General features: G+C 39.4%; 1 protein-coding gene across 1 annotated transcript in view; it reads right to left on the minus strand.

Moving 5' to 3' along the window:
* CCDC148 (coiled-coil domain containing 148) overlaps positions 1 to 19,563 on the minus strand; it is a gene marked incomplete at its 5' end in the record, with an annotated part of 56,187 nt that overhangs the window by 25,443 nt on the left and 11,181 nt on the right. Inside the window, 2 exons of the mRNA XM_010281504.1 lie at positions 12,810 to 13,016; positions 15,127 to 15,265. Of these exons, the coding sequence (XP_010279806.1) occupies positions 12,810 to 13,016; positions 15,127 to 15,265 (346 nt within the window). The remainder of the gene's footprint in view (positions 1 to 12,809; positions 13,017 to 15,126; positions 15,266 to 19,563) is intronic.

A 19,563-nucleotide genomic window follows, 5' to 3' on the forward strand; every position in this document is an offset into this window, starting at 1 on the left:
TTTTGATTAGCGGTTGTTTGCATGGCATATGTTACACGCTGATCTCATGACAGGCCATAATCACTTTCCCTAGTTCTATTCACATAGCTCTTCTGTTAAAGCCTTTTGAGTCAAGTCAGAAATCGATATTGGGGCACAATCTAGATTTTCAGCAGGTTTCATACAAACAAGCGAGCGTAACCCAGCATCAAATATACAAACTTCACTCAGCTGAAAAAACATTACTCCTGCAATGAGGTTCCCCAGACAAAACTGATATGCCAACAATTCAGTGCTCTCTCCACAATCTACCTTCTACAACGGTATCTACGCTGCCCCAAATCACTACTAAACACGCCTATTTACTCAGTGAGTAGAATCTGCTTTCCACGTAGTTAGTTTTTTTCAATGGATGAGCCCGTTACCAATCAAGAAAACGGGTAGTAAGAATGACAGAAGGAAGGAAAGTTTCATTGCATTGTACTTGCCCACAATGCCCATTTAATCCTTTCTGTAGGCAGCATATGAAGTTAGTTTACATTATCCCTGCCCCTCCCACGTTTATCTAACCCATGCCTTTTCAATAAGGCAAAAGAAGAGTCACTTCTTTTAAAAAGTATTCATAATTGCAACAAAAAAGGAAAAATTGGTATAAAACAGAAAAACACTGTTTGCAAAATATTTATAAAATCTGATTCAGCAGGTTGGCATTCTGCCACATCTCCCCCATGTGGAGTTATGCTCATATAGGATAAAATGTTTTTAACACAGCTGAGTTAAAGTGTTTAACTATGTAAGAAATACCAAAAATTAGGAATTAAACAGCTGATTCAAATGTCAATATATTTCACTTTTTAAATCATATTCAAACATTAATACATGTCTCTGCTAGAGTAGTTCTAGTCCCACAGCCTCAACACATTTTGTGGGCCAGCCTGCCTATAACGAGGAACGTCTCAAGGGAGTACCGTCCACAGGAGATGGCAGGGGCCGGAATGAAAAGATTCCCAGCTCAGTCCCCTCTCCATATTGTCACAGGTTCAAAATTAGGAGCTAGGCTAACTTAACTGATGTTAACAAAGGCTATAGCGGACTGCCTCTTACGGAAACCCAGCCTGCATCTGAGCCTACCTTGCAAACCACACCCTACTGAGCCCGTGCCTGGCGCTGTGGGATCCCAGTCCCACCCGAGAGCCCCTGGGCACGGCTGCCAAGCAAGTCACGCCACCAAAGGGCAGGCAGGGAAAGGGGGCATAAGAGCTGAGGAATCTCTGTGGCACGCATTTCCATACTTTCCATGTCTTGCTGTTTAAAAGTGACTACCTGATGCTGAATTCCCAGCATCCCTACAATTCAAGTTTTTCGAGAAAACCCACTGTATTCATCAGGGTTTTTCCTCCAGAGGTAGTATGCAGATCTGAAGAACAAACAAAAAATCCTGAACAATAATTCTGATTCTCTAAGGCGGTAACCTGGGACCACAGAAGGCACAAAAAAATTAATGTGTTCTTGATTGCATTTTTCCATTCCTACGAGTGCAAAATCAGAAGGGTAGAGTTTACTGTGTCAACAGTAAATGTTCTGTTTAAATCTTAAAAAAACCCTAGTAGTTAAACTAATATTGAAAACACACTGAAAACTGGATCCCCTATTGCCTGTTTTACAAAGCAGCTTACATTTTTGGCAGTACAAACCCTGCCAACATTAAGTTCTGCAAGTTTTTAATTACAACCGGCATTTCAAGTACATTTCACAGTTCATGTATTATTAGAGGAGCTTTTGCCAAGTGAATTATTAAATTGCTGTGCTGAACAGAATGTGTACATACCCATTTTCAGTTCATTATTTCAATATTGCACATTACAATTATGTAAAGTACTCTACAAACTAATTAAAGTAATAAATTAGTTTTTTTCACTCTAACATCTGAATAGTAATAATGTATTTACCACGTACTTAATGCTACAGATACATCTTTTTTTAATGACAAAACAATTTTTGAGAGCCTTTCCTTGGGAATTCCCGTTAAATTAGCACATGCTAACATAGCACCATGTAAGGTTTTCTCTTTAAGCACCACTAACATATTATAAACAGATCTTGAAGCTGCCTAGGGTGACAGGGAGTTGGCATCAAGCTCCTCCTAGCAGCTAAACTGCACAGCTAGGTAAATAGGAACACAGGACAACTGACTGGTGTGGAGAGGGTCTGCACGTATAGGTCATGGCGAGGAGTAAAACAAGCCTTTGAAAATTGAGGCAAAAATACACTACAAACCCAATGGACATAAAATGACCAGGAGGAACTGTGTCACAAAATGACTACACAAAGCTCCAGACCAGTATTCTCACAGGCTACACTGTGCTACACAGATATAATAAGTTGCTAGAATTAAAATTCTAAGCAAAGATTCACAATAATTGTGTGAAAAAGTCAGTACTGTTTGTCATAAGTACAGGCATAAAAAGAAAATTCTCCAATATTCCCACCATGATTCTCCCTAGCTCACTCTTTCAACCTTATAAAATGACCCAATCCCAACATAGTTTAGGACTCTTCCAAAGCTTTATTAATCTCAAACATTTCTGCACACCTTTCCTTATTTTAATTATGGTTTGCTTTTTTTTCCCTTCTTCAAACTGTTCACAACTAATTCTAAGAATGCCTAGGAAAAAAAATTTTAGAGGGTCTCTTCACAAAAAATAGCTTTACAAATGAAGATGCTACATAGCAAAAAAAGTGCCGCAAAAATGCGTAAGTTGAGAAAGCATGCAGCAGCATGAGCATGCTGTCCCAGCACCGGTGAAAGAGCCAGCATTTTCATGGTGGCATCACCATGCAACTGAAAGCAACAGCAGCTGCAGCAGTCAGGGCTGCACCATCAGAAACATTGAAATGCGATTACAAGATGACGAGAGATTCAAATACTATTTAAAGGAATTCAGTATCAAAAAAATCCTAAGCATAAAAAAAGGAATCACAGAATGCATCTACATACATTTGTCCCACAGTTCTCACTGGCTGCTCTGCAAAGTGGGTAGGAAATCCCAAGAAGTAATAGCCATGAAGTGTTATTTCACGTTTCACAGCAATAAAATTTCTGTTCTGTGGCAAAGCTCTGCGTTAGGCTACTGAAGGTACCCTTGAAAACAGAGAACAAGTTCAGCAGCTTTTCGGCTTGTCCAGATAGAGCCCAAGTCATTCAGAACCACGAAATAAGCTCTGGAAAGGAATGGAATTGAGAGTTATCCCATTTATGGTAAATCAGACATACCTCTTCATTTTTCCAGATAGAAGCCACAAGGCACAGAGGGGGAAAAAATGCCTCTTAATTGAAAGTCTGGATTCAAACCACGTCAACCATGACATTTTTCCTTCACGTTTTTAAGATAAGGACTGCAGCCTCAGAACTAGTTAGTGACCTAAGGAATTCTCTTTACAGACAAAAGGCCATTTTAAGAGCTATGTGTTTCTAGTGTGTCCTGAAAAACAGAATTAAGTAAAACAGATGTAAAAGGTGATTAAGTGATAAAAAGTTATGAGCTAAAGGAATTACAGGATTGCAACATCAGGTCTTCAGTAAAGATATTCTTCACAGTTCAGTTCCTAATGGACACATCATCCAATCAATGAAGATGATTTAATAAATTTGGCAAACTTCTTATTTCCCCACACAGGAGAAGGTCATTACTTTTTATCTACTATACAACTGGCCAAAGAGCAGTCAAACTGAGATCACTAGAAGATTAACATGGAAAACTCATTAAAAGGTGACTTTCATTACAAGCAGCGTAGCTTCTGCATTTGCAAGATAGCTTAGTCCTTAATACTTAAGATAAAAGTAGCGCATGCTGATCTATGTCTCTTGCCTGAGCAACCCCCTTCCATTCTAAGGTGGCAAAAGGGAAAGATTTTTAAGAAAAGGGGGAAGAAAATGTAGAGGAAAATAAAAAAAAAATCAAAGACCTAGTCTCCCATAGAAGAACAAGGATTCACCCAGACAATTTCTATTAAGGTTAACAGAAGTTAAGCACATAAATTCCACTTGGGTTAATGGGGTAGTAAATCCCTTAGACTTAAATGGAACAGGACAATAGAAGTCTGTGTTACAAAACTAAGACAATTTAAGTCACTAATTATACAGAAATGCCTGTTCAATGATTACTAAAAAGGAGTGCACTTCATTTAAAAAAAAAAAAAAAGTGTTTTCAAACTTGCATTCACCCACAATTTCTCGTTGCGAATCCTACTTCGACTATGCAGACTTTTAAGATTTTCTGCTAGGGACTAGGAAGAAGGAAATGAATGCATGTTGTAAAACATTTACAACTCCAGGACAGAATTGCTACAGCTTGTCCCAGACAAACGTGTGAGCCTCCACAGTATTCGCACAGCAAGCCTGACACTCACAGGAAGCAACGGCTGGATACGCTCTTTATGGATGGTTTGGGCATGCATGAAAAGTATGACATTTAGGAAACACTGGACCTATGGGTAACATATGCCGATGTTCAGTAGTTTTAACAGCGCTCAGACATGCAGAACTCACAGCACAGGTATTGGGGAGTAGATTTACGCTTGTGCGGTGGGCATCTCATGGCTTTCTAGATTTCCAGTTAACGACTTGTTTGCCAAGACTTTGGAAGTTACAGGCAAATTTTGCCCCAACAAAGCTGACATCTCCAAGGAAACTGGAATGTATAGTAGATCTGCTACTGATGTATAAGTGTATCAACTGAAAATAAAAAACCCCTTGCACTAATCAAACCCACCACACATTGAAATATAAAATACTAAGAGTGTTATTCTTGGAAATAAAATAAGAATAGAAGGTGTATGCTGATATTCCTAAATGGAAAGATAATAAGATGGGTGCCTCAGGGTGTGAATACCAGAGCTTATAAAAGGGAAGAAATTAAAATGTATATTAAGAACAGTTCCCTGGAGTCTAAAATATTACAGGGCAGGGAGGAATTTGTCAAAACAATGTGAAAAAGCCATCATTTTTTGAATGCTGAAAGCCCTTTGTGGTAAGCGTCACACATACTGTTTTCCTTTCCTTGGATGTCAGTAGCCTTATGAACGGACACGAATGTTGAAAATAGCAAATGAGTCAAGTATGAGTGTACTGTGGAAGGAAGTTCAGGTTTACAGGGGAGACTCCATATTAAATATCATGACCAAGTAGGAAGATTTAGCAAGAATCACTGCCGCTTACATGTTTTGGTTCATATGCTGGTGGCAGCAGCCGAGAGCTGCGGTGACAAGTTACGGTCTCCTGCCAGCAGGTCAAGCAACACGCTGCTCAGCCATCCGGCTGTCTGCGTTCTGTGATGCAGTGCTTAAAATTCTGCTGGCCGTTAGCTTCGTGACAAACACTAAGCATTCAAAACCCATGCTAACATCTAACCCTGAATAGAAAAAGTCGACAGCCCCCCTGCGACAAGAGGTTATAGGGCAGCAAACGCCCTGAAACAGCAGGTCTCTTGGCAGTCCAGCAGGGAGAAAGCTGCTCGCTTCCCTTGGGGACAAGACTTAGCTCTACTGCCATGGCAAAGAACTCATCTTGTATTACTTTCACAGAGAGTGCAGCACTTCTTGAGACCACACAGCTAATACGTGAAGTTACTTATGACAACAGCTATTGACATCAACAGGTATGTCAACATAAACTATTGTGATATTAAAATGGAGGCCTGAAGCTTCCAATAACTTTCAACTCTAAAATCCTGTTCCTTCTTTTCTCCAGACAGGATTGTTGTACTCTGAAAACTCCTGAACAGCACTGGGAATCATGGCCAGACTCCACAGGGTCTCGAATGACGAAGCAGCAAATGGTACAAGCCAACAGTATTCTGCTGCTGACTGACTTACACAAGACCTAGGAGAAGTCCAGTATTAGAGCATTTGCCAATGGGGTAACTAAGAAATAATCCGCTTGCAAGTTTGTTTGTTCAGCTCAGAAGGCAATCTCATTCTGGCTGTGATTAGAAAAACAGGGAAAGTTCACATCCCAAGTAGATTTTTGACTAGTACTCTTAAGCAGCTTGTGCTCCACAGGCTACCTCTGAGAAGTCTGCAAGAAACAATGGAGAAAAGCAAGGCTACTGGCACTAGGATTAATTTTGTTAATTAAAACTCCATATCCACCTCCAGAAAAATTTTAGTTTGAAAATCAGAAAATGGTTAAAAGTAACTGTTTTGATAATTAATAGAACTGTAGGCATTTCCTTGCTATAAAAGTGTTTAAATCTGAAAAAAGGGTATGAGAGAAAAGCATCTGAGCATAGTCCTCAGCCATAACCTGAAGAGTAAAAAAGATATATCGCTTTCAGTTAGGAAACCTAGTTACAAGGGCTAGGACTGGTACCTGTAAAACTTTTGATCCAATATAGGATGGGTTTTAGTTCCCTGAAGCTGAAAGCACACCACAACATCTTTGCTCAAGACAGTGTATGAACAGTTTACTTTTCACTGCTTGTCCTTGTATTTCCTCTCTCCTCTCAGTCAGCATTATTCAGAACATCTTCCTGTTCCTGACAATGGAATGTCAACATTTTATTAACACGTTTAAATATTATGTAAGCTTAAACATTCACGTGCACAACCTTAAGCCACATTTCTACTTACAACCACTTAGCTAAATTTTCTGTCCTTTTATATACAGTATTATCTCTTCTAGTTCCTTCTGCAGTTGTATGAAGAGCTTCTTTGATCCTTTACTACTTTTGCAAAATTATTTTAATGCAAATTATTTTGCTTGCCAAAGGTGCCACTTTCCTAGCTGAAGAAGGAAGATAATTCTCCTAAGAAAATAATGTTGGCGTGAGCTGTCTGTTTGTCCAGCTATCCACCCTCAAGTAATTTTTGGGGTCATTGGACAATTTCAACTCAATTTGACAGATAAGTGTATTTCTCAAACATACGTAAGATCCTACAAGTTTTGATGAACCTAGCAGCCAGGTAAATGAGCAAGACACACCTCAGGCTGAGGCACTATGTGCTGCTCTGCTTGGTTGAAGTTTTGGGGTGCAACGGGTTGTTTAAATGGACCTCAGAGCTGACAAGTCAGTCCATAGTCTCGTCCCATGCAGGACACCCCGGCAGCCCCCTGCTACCAAAAGTCTGCAATTTATGCCCAGTACCTAAGATTAAGTATTAAGTATGTGGTTGCGATAGCGTCCTCAGAAGAATAAAAAGAAGCACACATAGTGGAGTTACCACGGTTTAACAAACTGCCCCGCGCAGCGTCACCGGCATGTGTGACTCTGTGTGTGCTCCTAGTCCTTCCCAAATCTGTTATGGTCAAATAACGAAGGAAGCGTTTCTCCAATTTGTATGTCTCATTGTAGCATAAATTTGAATTACAATGCAGGAGCAAACCATGAAGGCAGTTTAAATTAATACACTCCCCAGGCAACTGCCATAGTGCAGGGCGTCCACTGCTACGGCTCAGCTGGCAGCTCGATAGTTACGTTCATCGCCTGCGCGGTGCCTCGCACAGCCATCAACCTTGCCCTGTGTTGTGTGCAACGAACAACATAATCACTGGAAGTAGAAAGAATGCGCACTTATAAATTATACTTCAAACACAGTTTATGAGACAGGCAATAGCTCAAGTCTGAACTTCTATTTCTCTCAGAGTAGTATTTAACTAAACCCCTCTGAAATACAGTGTAAGGATCTGGTCAACATAATGAGCATCTGGCTATCTATTTTTGTATTCTGCTAATGACTTTTTAGCAAAAAGATAAATTTTTTTTTTCATTTGTAGCTTAAAACATAGAGAATGTCTGCTTTTTACACACTTCATAAACTGGTTTATCAACTACTTCTGGTGTGTGTGTACTGAAAGAGAGAGAAGTTACGGGAACACTTCTGCCTTGTTATTGTGGCCTTACGCTTGCATCACCATGACAAAGGCCTGTGAACTGCACCAGGAGGTAATAAAAAACATTTGGGATGGTGACCCCTTAAATCTGCTATGTCTTCAAACAAATATTACGTGAGAATATTTCAACAGAGAGGTTGATAGATTCAACGATAACAACACCATATGATAGCATAGATGTGGTATAGGAAAACAGGGCGGGGAAAAGGAGGGGTGAAGAAAAGCAAGGAAAATTTGCAGAGGCAATCTCTGCATGTGCTTCAAGCTTACTGTGTATGAGCTTTATCTGACCCAAAAGCCAAGCAATTCATCAATGCTGTGCTGACCTCAAATTAATAAATCCAGATTTTTTTAGCTCTGGATTAAAAACATATTACTGAGTCAAAGTTGGCTCATCTTTGCTGAATTTTAAAATCTGAGTTGTTTGCTCACATCCACTTTGGAGAAATACTATAGCATCCTACAACTCAAGTTCACCACATACTTCCCTGATGATTAACTGTAATTAGAATTTAGGTTTTTAAAGCTTCCTTGTATTTCCTCATACCTAACAAGAAGGGGTCACCGCAGCAGTGAATAGACAATGCTTCTGAAAAAGAAAACTCTTCTTTTAAATATCCCATATTTAAATACTTATTTTTTAAAAGGTTTCCTGCAAAATGATCAGATAACAGTCAAAGTACTAGATTTGATACCTATCCAGACTTTCTTTTTTTACATTCAGTTTTAGTATTTCAATGTTGATCTCCTATGGCAGTCAAATCATTCAAATTAGTGCCTTGACTATACGCTGAATATGAAGATACGATTTTTTTCCCCTGAGTTTACTGACACATCCTTTCTTCTCATTATACAGGAAGGGAGAAGGAAGGCCATCTGCAACATGCTTTATACGATTTGTAATATCCCAGTTAATTCCACGTAATTCATTTCCTTTTGAAATTAATTTATCTTAGTTTCTGCCAGGATAAGGAATGCAAGAGTTGCTCTCCAAAAATTCACAATGTGTTGCAAGAGATTTTAGCACTGGAGTGGGGATTAATCCTGGAACACAAAAAAAGAAAGAGAAAAGATTTAAAAGGAAGGCACATAGCTTTATGCTAAGAAGCAGCCCACCCTACGCATCACACACAGGAGATTCAGCTGTCTTTTTGTCTACTGTTGTAGACCTTCCCTTTGAAAGTGTCCTTTCAAAATTGTTTTATATGAAGATAGAAAGGACTGGATTATAAATATTTTAGGATAAATTCAATAGAAAAGTAACATTTCAAATGCATGCAGATACCTTGACTGAATTTCTAAGTTTATTACAGCAAGTACTTCAATCCTTCAAACACCAGCTGTGAAGCAGCACCCTACTGACCCTCTTAAAAGATCGTGCTCTCACTTCATTACTTAACTACCTTGTGACACAGAAGAATTTGTTTCTCTATATTGTTTATAGAAAGCAGAATTTTACACAGAGAAATTTTTTACACAGCATCTGCTGCAGAACCCTGAGAGTGGTTAAATCCACACAGTATAAAGCATATCAAATATGAGTGATTCTTGATCACTCATTGAAAGTGTAACCCCCCCATGATTTTGTTTTGTTTGTTTTCCCACAGCAAAGAGGGGTGTTACAGATATGTACCAGAACCACTTCCTCTTTAAGAACGTACTGTATATCCTCACTAGCATTATCCATTCCACACTTCATTCAGACAACTGTGATTTATTTTACCTGAGCTTCTTGAGTTTTTACGAAACTCCTCCTCAGAGACTCTGATTTCTGTTAAGGACACACATTGCTCTTCTGTGAGATAGAACGTGGAATAAGAATTTGGAAATCCTTTCCCCAAGTGAAAACTGCTATAAGCATTAATTTAACTTCTCTGCCACTTTTCTTGTTGTTATCACCTCTTGTCAGACACAAGGCTTCAAGTCTTCACTGATGGCATAGTTGCTTCTAGGGCATTTAAAACAGCTTTAAAATAACGTGTTCTTCAGTCTGTTTGCTATGCTTTTGGTTTGCTGTTGACAGATGAAAAGAACTATTTAAAAGCTAGGTGATATCATGTGGCTATTCCGGCAATGAAAAAAACGCATAGCCTGTCACATATGAAAATTTTCTTTCTCTTTTGCGTTGCTCAATCTGTACTGTAATTAGGAGCAAACTGATTTTCACAGACAGAGAATGAAAAACTCTTGTGAAAAATGCCACAAACTCAAAGCAGCATAGAAATGTACAGAAAGATATCCCTTTTAAACGAAGTAAACCAGGCTAAATGGCTTACTGACTGGAAGTTAAATGAAAGGTGTTGTATTCAGTCTAGTCTTCTCCCACTCTATCATTAACAGCTGCTTAAACAATCCATTTTGATTTTAATGTATTTCTGCATATTCCATCTGCAAAATGGATCTAACAATCCTTTGCATTTCTGGAACGGCTTACATATCTTACAGTGCGTGTGTCCTAACTTCATTTTACAGCTGATGTAAATAGGTATATAAATGCTATGACGTTCTCTGAAACCTGCTGGTGTAATGAAGGAGATCTGTAACTCTCACATTCAAGATGCAAACTTTTCACAAGCATACCTAGAGTTTACTATGCAACTAAATCATTATAGCAAATACATTTTCCCTCTGGCAAAGTGATACGAGTAAGATTGCCTCACGCCAAACTTACTGAAATGCAAAACACTAAGTCAATTAATGGCCAAAAAGAAAAAGTGGGAGAACAGCCCTAATCCCTGATTTCCAGCTCTACACTCATTCCCTTGAGACAGATTCACTTTGTACCCCATCTCATCCATCCTGTCAGGATGGGTTTTTATCAGTGTAAATTAACTCCCTAGACTGAGTTAGTCACTAAGCAGACTCTTCACCTGATAGCTGCCCGCAGCCACTTTCTGCAGGATGACATTCTGTAGTTGCACACTTCAGAAATGTAGAAAGACAAGTCTGTAAAATGAACTATAACCGGGTAAAGTATGAGTTTTCAAATGCATACACCTGTTGAATCCAAACAAAACCCATGGATACATTCAGAATAATTGCTTTGAAAAACAGCCAGCTCCTTCCCCAATTTCAACTTCCGCCCTCCAGCCCTTTCAGCTGTACTCCTGATCAAAACAAGGTCACAATGATATCCTTCTAATGAAAAAAAGGTACCTTTTTAATTTCTCTTTTCTGGGAAACAGGTGAATTGTTTCTGTTCAAATGTTCAACATTTTAACAAAGCAACCTTTGAAAGGAACTCTTGAAAAGCACAGGCCTGATAGGTTTATGTTTCAAACAGTTCCAGGCTACTGGAAACAGGAGGTCAAAACCTGAAAAACTTCCAGACAACGTTCAATGCACCCGTGAGAATGTTGTGGAGATGCTTGTTCGTTACTTTTTGTGGGGAAGAAAAAAAAAAAAAAAAAGAAAAAAGAAAAAAGAAAAAATTCACAGTTCTGGAATAAATGGCTCTTCCACCTTTAACTGTGCAGATAAGAGACACACAGCAGTTCCAGAAAGGGAGTCCTACATTAAACACCCCCCCAGCTCTGGAGAGCTGCTCCTTACTCCACTTGCCTCCAGGGAAGCCTGCCACAGGAGTTAAAATGGGTACTCCCCACTTAGTCAAGCCCACACGGTTTCTAACTCTGAAGTGTTTAGATGCAAACCCTCCTATGACAGACGGATCCAGGAACAGAAGGTTTTTTTGTATTGTTACTATAGTGAAAAATCAGCATCAACATCAAAAATTTTAATCACATTACAGGTTTTACTGTGTTTTTCTACGTGTAGAAAACCAAAATCAAGTGTTTAGTATTTTGCTGAAAAGTAAGGCTTCAACAGAGATTGAAGAGAGGTTAGTGAAGTGAGAATAATACACCACATATGCTTTCAGACGATAATTTCTGTGCAAGTGGAAAATCAGAGAGCAGTTTAAACAAATCTTAACATGCCTTTCACACCCAGAAACGTGATTCCCCTTACAAACGCCTTAGGCATCAACATTATAACACTTTCCTCTTGTGTCCAGGCTCCTCCCATTTTATTCAGTTGTCTTACCAAAAAAACACCAGGTATTTTTATCTTTTTTCACCTCTTAACACAGTAAATCACCTTTCAGAATATTGTGAAACCTTCAAAACAAGGGCAAACAAGGTCTAGTTTTTTCAGGTCTTAGAAAGCATTCTTAGAAATCAACAGAAGGGAAGACACATATTCATTACTCCTCTGAAAAGAGACCAGCATTAATCTAAAAAATTGGTGGTAGTGATGATGAATGGAACGTTTCGCTTCTGCTTCTGAGGATTCTAGTTTTAAAAGCAATTATGAACAAAGCCTCAGACAGTACAGATACCAATCCCACTTTGTTAAGGAAGAAACAGAAACACAAATATTTTGTGATTTGCCAATGTTACAAAGGTACCGAAGGAATATGCTGCCAAGCCTTTACTCCTGTAGCTTGCTTACAGTCTCTCATATTGCAAACTGCAGAACAAATCTTGTTCTTCCAATACTGAAACACAGTTCAAACTCTTTGACAGTGCTCAAAAACCATCAAAGTAAATGTGATCGCAGTTTATACAGAGATTACACCCACCGTATGAAACTCATGGCAAGGCCTAAATTGTGCTAGGTAATCGAATTCTTCATCAAAAAGATGACAAACTAAGTTCAAGAGCTGGTTGAAACACTAACACCGATCCTTATTGGTAATGAAACAGAGAGTCTTCAAAACCATTTGCAAGTCAAGCTTCACAAACACAGCAACCTCTGTCAACAGATTATAGTCTGCTTTTTTTCCCTAACTGCACAAAACCAATTCAATCAGGCCAGTAAAAACAGCATTACGACAACTAGCTTCAGTTAGTTTTTCTTTACTGAAACACTGTAACTTCATTTTGAATTTACCAGTAAAAACCAGATTTGCATGTGGTAGATTTATAACTGAACCTACCTTTGCTTTCAGAGCAGCACAAATCTCCTGTTGCTTTTGCCTGTTATTAGCCAACACTACTTCTGTCTCATGAGCAGCAGAGGCTTCAGCAACTGTCGTCGCTGCCTTAAGTAAAAAGGCTTTCCTAGCTTGAGACCAATTTAATATCAAGACTCTGCGCTGATTCTCAAGGAAGTGGTAACGACTCCAAGCTTTCTCATGAACAACCTAAAAAAGTAAAGCATTTCAGAAAGGTTTAAAAACTATGCATTAGAAAAGAAAATAATTCTAGACATTTTTGCAAACCTTGAATAGAATTGATTTAATCATTGTATCACCGATATTCCTATGGAATCCATAACTTAAGGCGCAAAAGTACTCTGTCAGGTGCCAGGTATCCTGCAGTTTCCCGGTGTTGGTAAGCAGTGATACCACTCCAGCCCTTCCCTGTTTTGCCCGTATCACATGGCACTTCAATATCCTGATGTCCCACTGTTCTTTCCTGAACTACGTTTTTGCAATATGAATAAATTAGATGCAATGGTTCCTTCCTGCCCTTGGGTACATAAAATGCAAGTAGGTCCTTTCAATACGCCTTCAGGGATATTGAGCACTTTTAGCAAGATGAGAAGCTTTGTAGCAAATTATGATCTACAGAGAAGCAGAACACCAATGAAGGTAATTGTACAAACGCAGTACAGATGAGAATTAGCGTCACGTTTTCTTTCCTAACAGGAAACTTGGAAATGGATTTCTATCTCGCCAGGCAGCACACTGCCACCACCAATTTCACCACCTAACAGAAACAGTTACACCCATAATGCACTTTCTCTGGCCTTATTCAGTGAGGTTCCGGAGGATGTTCAAGCTTCAAGACTCTGACAGAAGTGGTAACAGGTAAGGCTGCACAGACTGAGGCAGTAGAGTCTTGGACCTGTCTTACATCCCCAAAAATACAAGTGACAGGGATGAAGGAGATTCTAGAAGTGGCTGTCTGCTCACAGGTGTCAAGGGGACCATTCCTGATGCTAATGTCCAGGCTTTTGGCGGGGGCAGAGGGATGCTGACTCCTCACACATACTGCTGTCAGCTCCTAGCTGAAGGAGGTGGTACCACTACCTCTGCGGCTTCTCTTTGGGCAAACGCGCGTAAGGCCACCGCGTCCGTTCACACTGCCACTGCCGCTAACTGGGGGGGCCTTGCTAGCAAGCACCTACAGCTACGACACTCATAAGCAAGAAACTGGATGGAGAGGCTGCACTTCTAAAAGCAGACCTCTGTGATGAGCTGCTACTGGATCCAGCGCTCAGTGCTTGCCCGCTGATCCATTCTTCTTCAGAGGGAAGAAGGCATAGAAGGCTCTAAGGTTAGTATTCTAATGTAACACAGATGTTTTAAGAATAGATTCTTAGCACTGTTTTAACATTTCTGTATTTGTCGCGCTAACATAGATACTAACAGATAGAAATTCAATGCAGAATTATGATTTTTAAATTTTATGTGAACCTTCAAAGGATTAGGGAGACCCGTTAATAATGGCTACGCTTAAAATATACCTACATTGTAGAAAGCACATAATTATTTAGCCCAGGTCTCACAGGCAAAAGTTCTGAAATCCGCAAGAACTTTACTTTTGGCAAAAGTGTGCTAATTACCAGTATCACTTCACTGTCACTTCTGTGCACTTGGCACCCCTCAAACACAGGGAAGTAGATGGTCTAAAAATACATGCTGAGATAAAAAAAGACTCCTGCTTTACTTATGACATCCTGAAGTGTTCTGGCCTTGAAATGCATTCCTCTATTAGCTGCTATGTGCTTATTCACTGTGGAGTGTAAATGGAATCAGCAATCAATTTGAAAGGCATTATGCATATAAAAATAGCCTCTCCTTCAGAGCAGGAGATAGCTTTCCACTCTTCCAGCTATATACGTGCCACAGACCAATTAAAATAACTGTTCCTAGACAGTGCGACAATGCTATACATCCTCATAAAAAATTAAAATAGCAAGAGAGGCAGAATAGCACGACATAACTGTAAAACTGTACAGCAAAAGCAAGGCTAACAAACTAATGTTGTGAATTGGGCTGTAAAAGTATGTGGAACTATAAAATCTCCATAGCGCTTATTTTGAAGAAGTGATAGGTTTTCAGGTTCATGCATTTTGAAGACAGGGGCATCCCTTCTTCACTGTGCAGAATAAAATTTATGATTAAGAAATTTTAAAACAAAAAACCTTCGCTAAACATTCTTTAATACAAACATTCACTACCCGATTTATGTCAGAATTTATATAATTAATCTAAAATGTATTAATTTGTTTAAAACAAAACTGACCAGATCATGCCTGGATTTGTGAGGAAGGTATCTCTGCAGCACATCGAGGTACAAAGTCCTCCTCCTCTGAAGATCACTCGGATACTGATTGATAACAGTCTGAAAAACCCACTGATCTTCTTCCTTCCATTCAGTGTCCCTACAGAAATGCAAAACAATCGGCGTCAGTGTAACTTAACCTTTGAAAAGGAGGAGGTTGGTTCTGGTTTATTTTTAAAGGCCTAACCTTTCAGTGGGCTCACAATCTTGAACCTGTAAACTGGGGGTTGAAGCAGAGCTGAGAAATTTAGATTTACTTTAATGAAACGAAGCAAACCTATACGGCTCTTCTAACGGGGCCATTTATCATGCCATCAGAGCGCATTGTTCCTTTTCCAACGTGGCTTTTTACGGGGAATGATACTGGGTGTCGCGAATACATTACATTAATTAATAGTCATGCCACACCAAAAATACAGTGTGGAAAAGGAAGCAGATGATCAGCCTCTACCACTGAACACTAAAGAAATGATCAAAACGAAATGAATGAAGTGGTAATAATACCTGTGTGTAGCTAAATGAGGATCTAGTTTAAAAACAAACTGTTTGTTTTTAAACTTCTGACAGCCATAAACTCATCAGCGAGGCATAAGATTCACGATTTTTTAAAATAGGAGGTGTAGTAATCAGCCTGCATTCAAGTATTTTGGAAAATTAGAGTAGAGGGAAGGAACATAAAACAGAGTACCACAGATTTGGATTTGGTAGATTAGATTTTACCCTCAGTCTGTACTCCTGGCCTTGAAGGGATTAATGTCGGGCTTCTATTGTCAGCAGTAACCTACGAGCAGCTACACCGAGTCAGACCAAAAGGTCTCTCTATCCCAGTGACCTGCTTTCACAAGTGACTAAAAGCCCAGGGAAAATTAAAAGGCTGCAATCATATGACTCTACCCCCACCAAATTCCTGCAGCCCCCAACTGTTTGCAGCTCTCGGGCTTCCTGAGCCAGCAGTGGTGTCTCAGTGTTCAATAGCACTGCCTTCAGTGAAACGTTAGTACAACTTTATCCTTACGCAAGCAAAAATATATAGGTATTTAAAAAAGAGGATTTTTTGTGAGATGCTTATCTGTCATTAATATTAAGCTCGATGTTACGATACTATCTAGCATTATCTCTGAAGAGAGAACAGCGAACACAAGCATTAAAAAAAAATTTCTGTGTAATCCAGTTTAACACAATTTTTCCTTAAAAAACAGTGGTACAAAACCAAAAAATCATTATTCCAGGATCAGAATAGTGGCAACTCAGTGAAAACCAAATATGAGGAAACATTACAGTTACTAAGACCTAGTAGTCAACACCTTATTTCTTGCACTCTATGTGTACTTTTTCTGTATTTTGTTTTTCTTTGAATAAATGTTAAAAGTTACTCTTGCCCTTTTATGCAGACAGCATCACGATGAAGATGGCCAGGTAAGGAGAAATCACATCCTACCTCCTCAGTAAACTCCAATAACATTATTATGGCTGTTAGTGCTACAAACACATCAAAACAGAGTGCTCTGCAGTAATAATGTCTGTATTGTATACAGAGAGATTCCAGTCAGGAAAGGGTTTTCTGTGGGAAAACATGAAGCACTAACTCTTTGCTGGGCCTCTGTGGGAGTGCTTTTGAGTAGCTTATCTGTTTATCAATGGAGTAAAATGAAAGCAACAGATAGAAAATTAACTTTGAAAAAAGACTGAAGTGTCCGCAAGTAGCAGCATCACATCCCAGGACAAAGAGCATACACCGACGCTTTAGGCTTTGCTTTTCCACGCAAGAGAAAGGTTCACAATCTGCATTTGTTGACAGCTCTGGAATAATTCACAAAACATAGCCGAGAAAAACCAGAGTTCAACAGCAACCTGACTTGCCATGAAAAGAACGCCAAGCAGCCAAGTCGCAGTTAGCACGCCCAGAGGCGGCGAGCAGGGTACGTAAAGCATCACGAAGTCACACCTTACCTCGCAGCCCATGGACCTCCCCATTTACGCAAGCTTTCGAACGCTTGCTGTGTGGGGATGTATTACAGTACAGCAGAGGCAATCTCATACAGAAAAGCTCCCAACTACTTGTGCAGATACAGATTTAGGACTAGGAATACTATAGTAACAATCCTGACTTGGAGACTCATTAGTAGGCTAAAATTAATAAAGTTGTGGAAGGAGACAGCTTTCCCTCTACAAGCTTATATGAGCTTGATGTATATTACTCACACTTTTCCACCAATTTTGCTCTCTTTTCTTGAAAACTGTGTGAAATATCTGACAAAATAGTTCTAGGACCCAGCTGTTTGCTATTAAATCCAGCCATCATGAGAAGAAATGGAGGTGACTTCAAAAAAGGGAAGAGAAAAAATTAGCTCCTGTAAAAAGTTTATTTGTAGTGACTGACAGCTACCAAGCAAACGTCGGAGACAACATAAAAAGTGAAATTACATCAGCAAAAGCAGAACAGCAATGAAAGTGTTTCTTTATAGGTGATTGCTTAAGTTTCCCATGACAGAGAGCAAATATAGATGTCTGAGCTGAGGGTTTTTCATATGCTATGTCTAACAAAGGACTAGTACCCCGGAAAGTGAAATGGGGCTAAGGAAGCCTTCAAAGAGGGAGAGGTTGCCGTAATATTTTATAAACTTCAAGCGGCAGGACTTGAACAGCAGATACAGTTTGCCAAAGACAAGAGGCCCTGAGCTTTGACACTGAGGTGCTATTGGAAGATGCGCTATTTCTGCAACATTTACTGCCTCTAAGAAAAACGTCTTGCAACTGATCCTCAGAAATTCGTGATTTTAACTCCTCCCTTTTCTCTAGAGGGAGCTTTCCTATGAAACCAGTTCATTTATTAATTTTAGAATCTGTGTCATAACTTGACATTCTGAGGTATAGGTTCTGAAGAATAACTTTAATGAACAAATTAATTATTCTTTGCTACGATTTAAATCTCTTTCACTGCAACTCATCCTACTGATGTTGAACTGAGTTCAAAGCTATTTTTTTTCCTTAAGATAACACCTAGCATTCTTGTTTTTCCAGCCCCAATATTTTATTTATTTATTAGAAGAACCACCATAAAACCCTGCTAGCCTTTACTCAGAGAGAGTACCAGCCACCCTAAAGGAATGTTTACTAGTTTATGAGTTGGATTTTGAACTACCTCTTGTAATTTCTGACAGAAATCGGTAATCCTCTTCTGTGAGTCTGGATACAACTCGGTATGGTGCCATTTTAACACGTCGTTTTAGTGACAGTAATGAGACAATTCTAAGAGCTACGATTCTCTTTTCTAACAATCTAACTTAGATATTTCTGACCATACAGGTTTGTGAACAAATACAGGTCTTCTGTCGACAAGAAGAGTAAGGCAGACTAAGATACATCTTGGCCAGGAAACATTATACGGTGAACTTGAGAGCAGGGAAAACTACAGATTCTGTGGTCCGAAGGGCAGACTGGTGATGACTGCTGCCCCCAGCACTCAAGGGCGGAGGCACCAGTTGCTGCATCAATTTCTGGCTCCCGTCTTTCACACGTCTCAAGGTTCCCTCCGACTTGTATACTCCTCTAACAGCTAGCGAACAATGACTCTTTACGCTACTCCAGAACAAGATGGAGAAATTAAGTTTTGTGGAAGATACTCTGGGGAGCAATCAGCTATAGCTAGAGCTACAAGTAGTTTATTGTACGTAGGGACAAACTAACTGCCAATGCCTTGGTTTGTCAGCCATGCCAAAATGTCAGCTGTGCTGCGATTTTGTCAGCTGTTCATAGACAAATAGCAAAGAAAACAAAAAGAAAAAAAAAAAGGCAGCATGATCCAGCCCAGTGTATTCGTAACCAACAAACGCATGCAGAATTTCAAAATACCCTGTCTGACTGAATTCAAGATGTCACTTTACTTAAACTTTTGTAAAATTTCAGGAAGGAAGTTATCATCTAAAATGAGTTTGAAAAGTGCCAACGAATTTTACATTCATATTTAAGCTAATATCAGGCTTCTTCAGCGTCAAGATGTTGACAAACTTTCCCAAGGCTGAATGCATGACCCAAATTTTAAATGTAGTGCTTCCTTTTCTTGTATGTGTCATTCTAATAGAAAACAGTACAATCTTTATTTTGTTTCAGAACTGAAACACAACAATTGTCTTGTATTCAACAACCCTGAGCAGCTGCTTCTTTTGAAACAGATTTACCCAGTATTAATCCCTGGCTTTACACATTCTAAAGAATATAAACAACTCGGAAGGGAAGCTACCCTCTCCACCCTATAATCCCCACATATCCGTTGCAACAGCCATGCAGACTTGGTGCAGTGCTGTCTTGTTGAATCTGCAGGCACACAGCCTGCAACAATACCACCAAGTGAGATGTTAACCTCCCTGACTATTAATTATGTCATTGCCGATTGTTGTA

The sequence above is a fragment of the Phaethon lepturus genome, unplaced genomic scaffold (genome assembly GCF_000687285.1).
Source record: "Phaethon lepturus isolate BGI_N335 unplaced genomic scaffold, ASM68728v1 scaffold16472, whole genome shotgun sequence".
NCBI lineage: Eukaryota > Metazoa > Chordata > Aves > Phaethontiformes > Phaethontidae > Phaethon > Phaethon lepturus.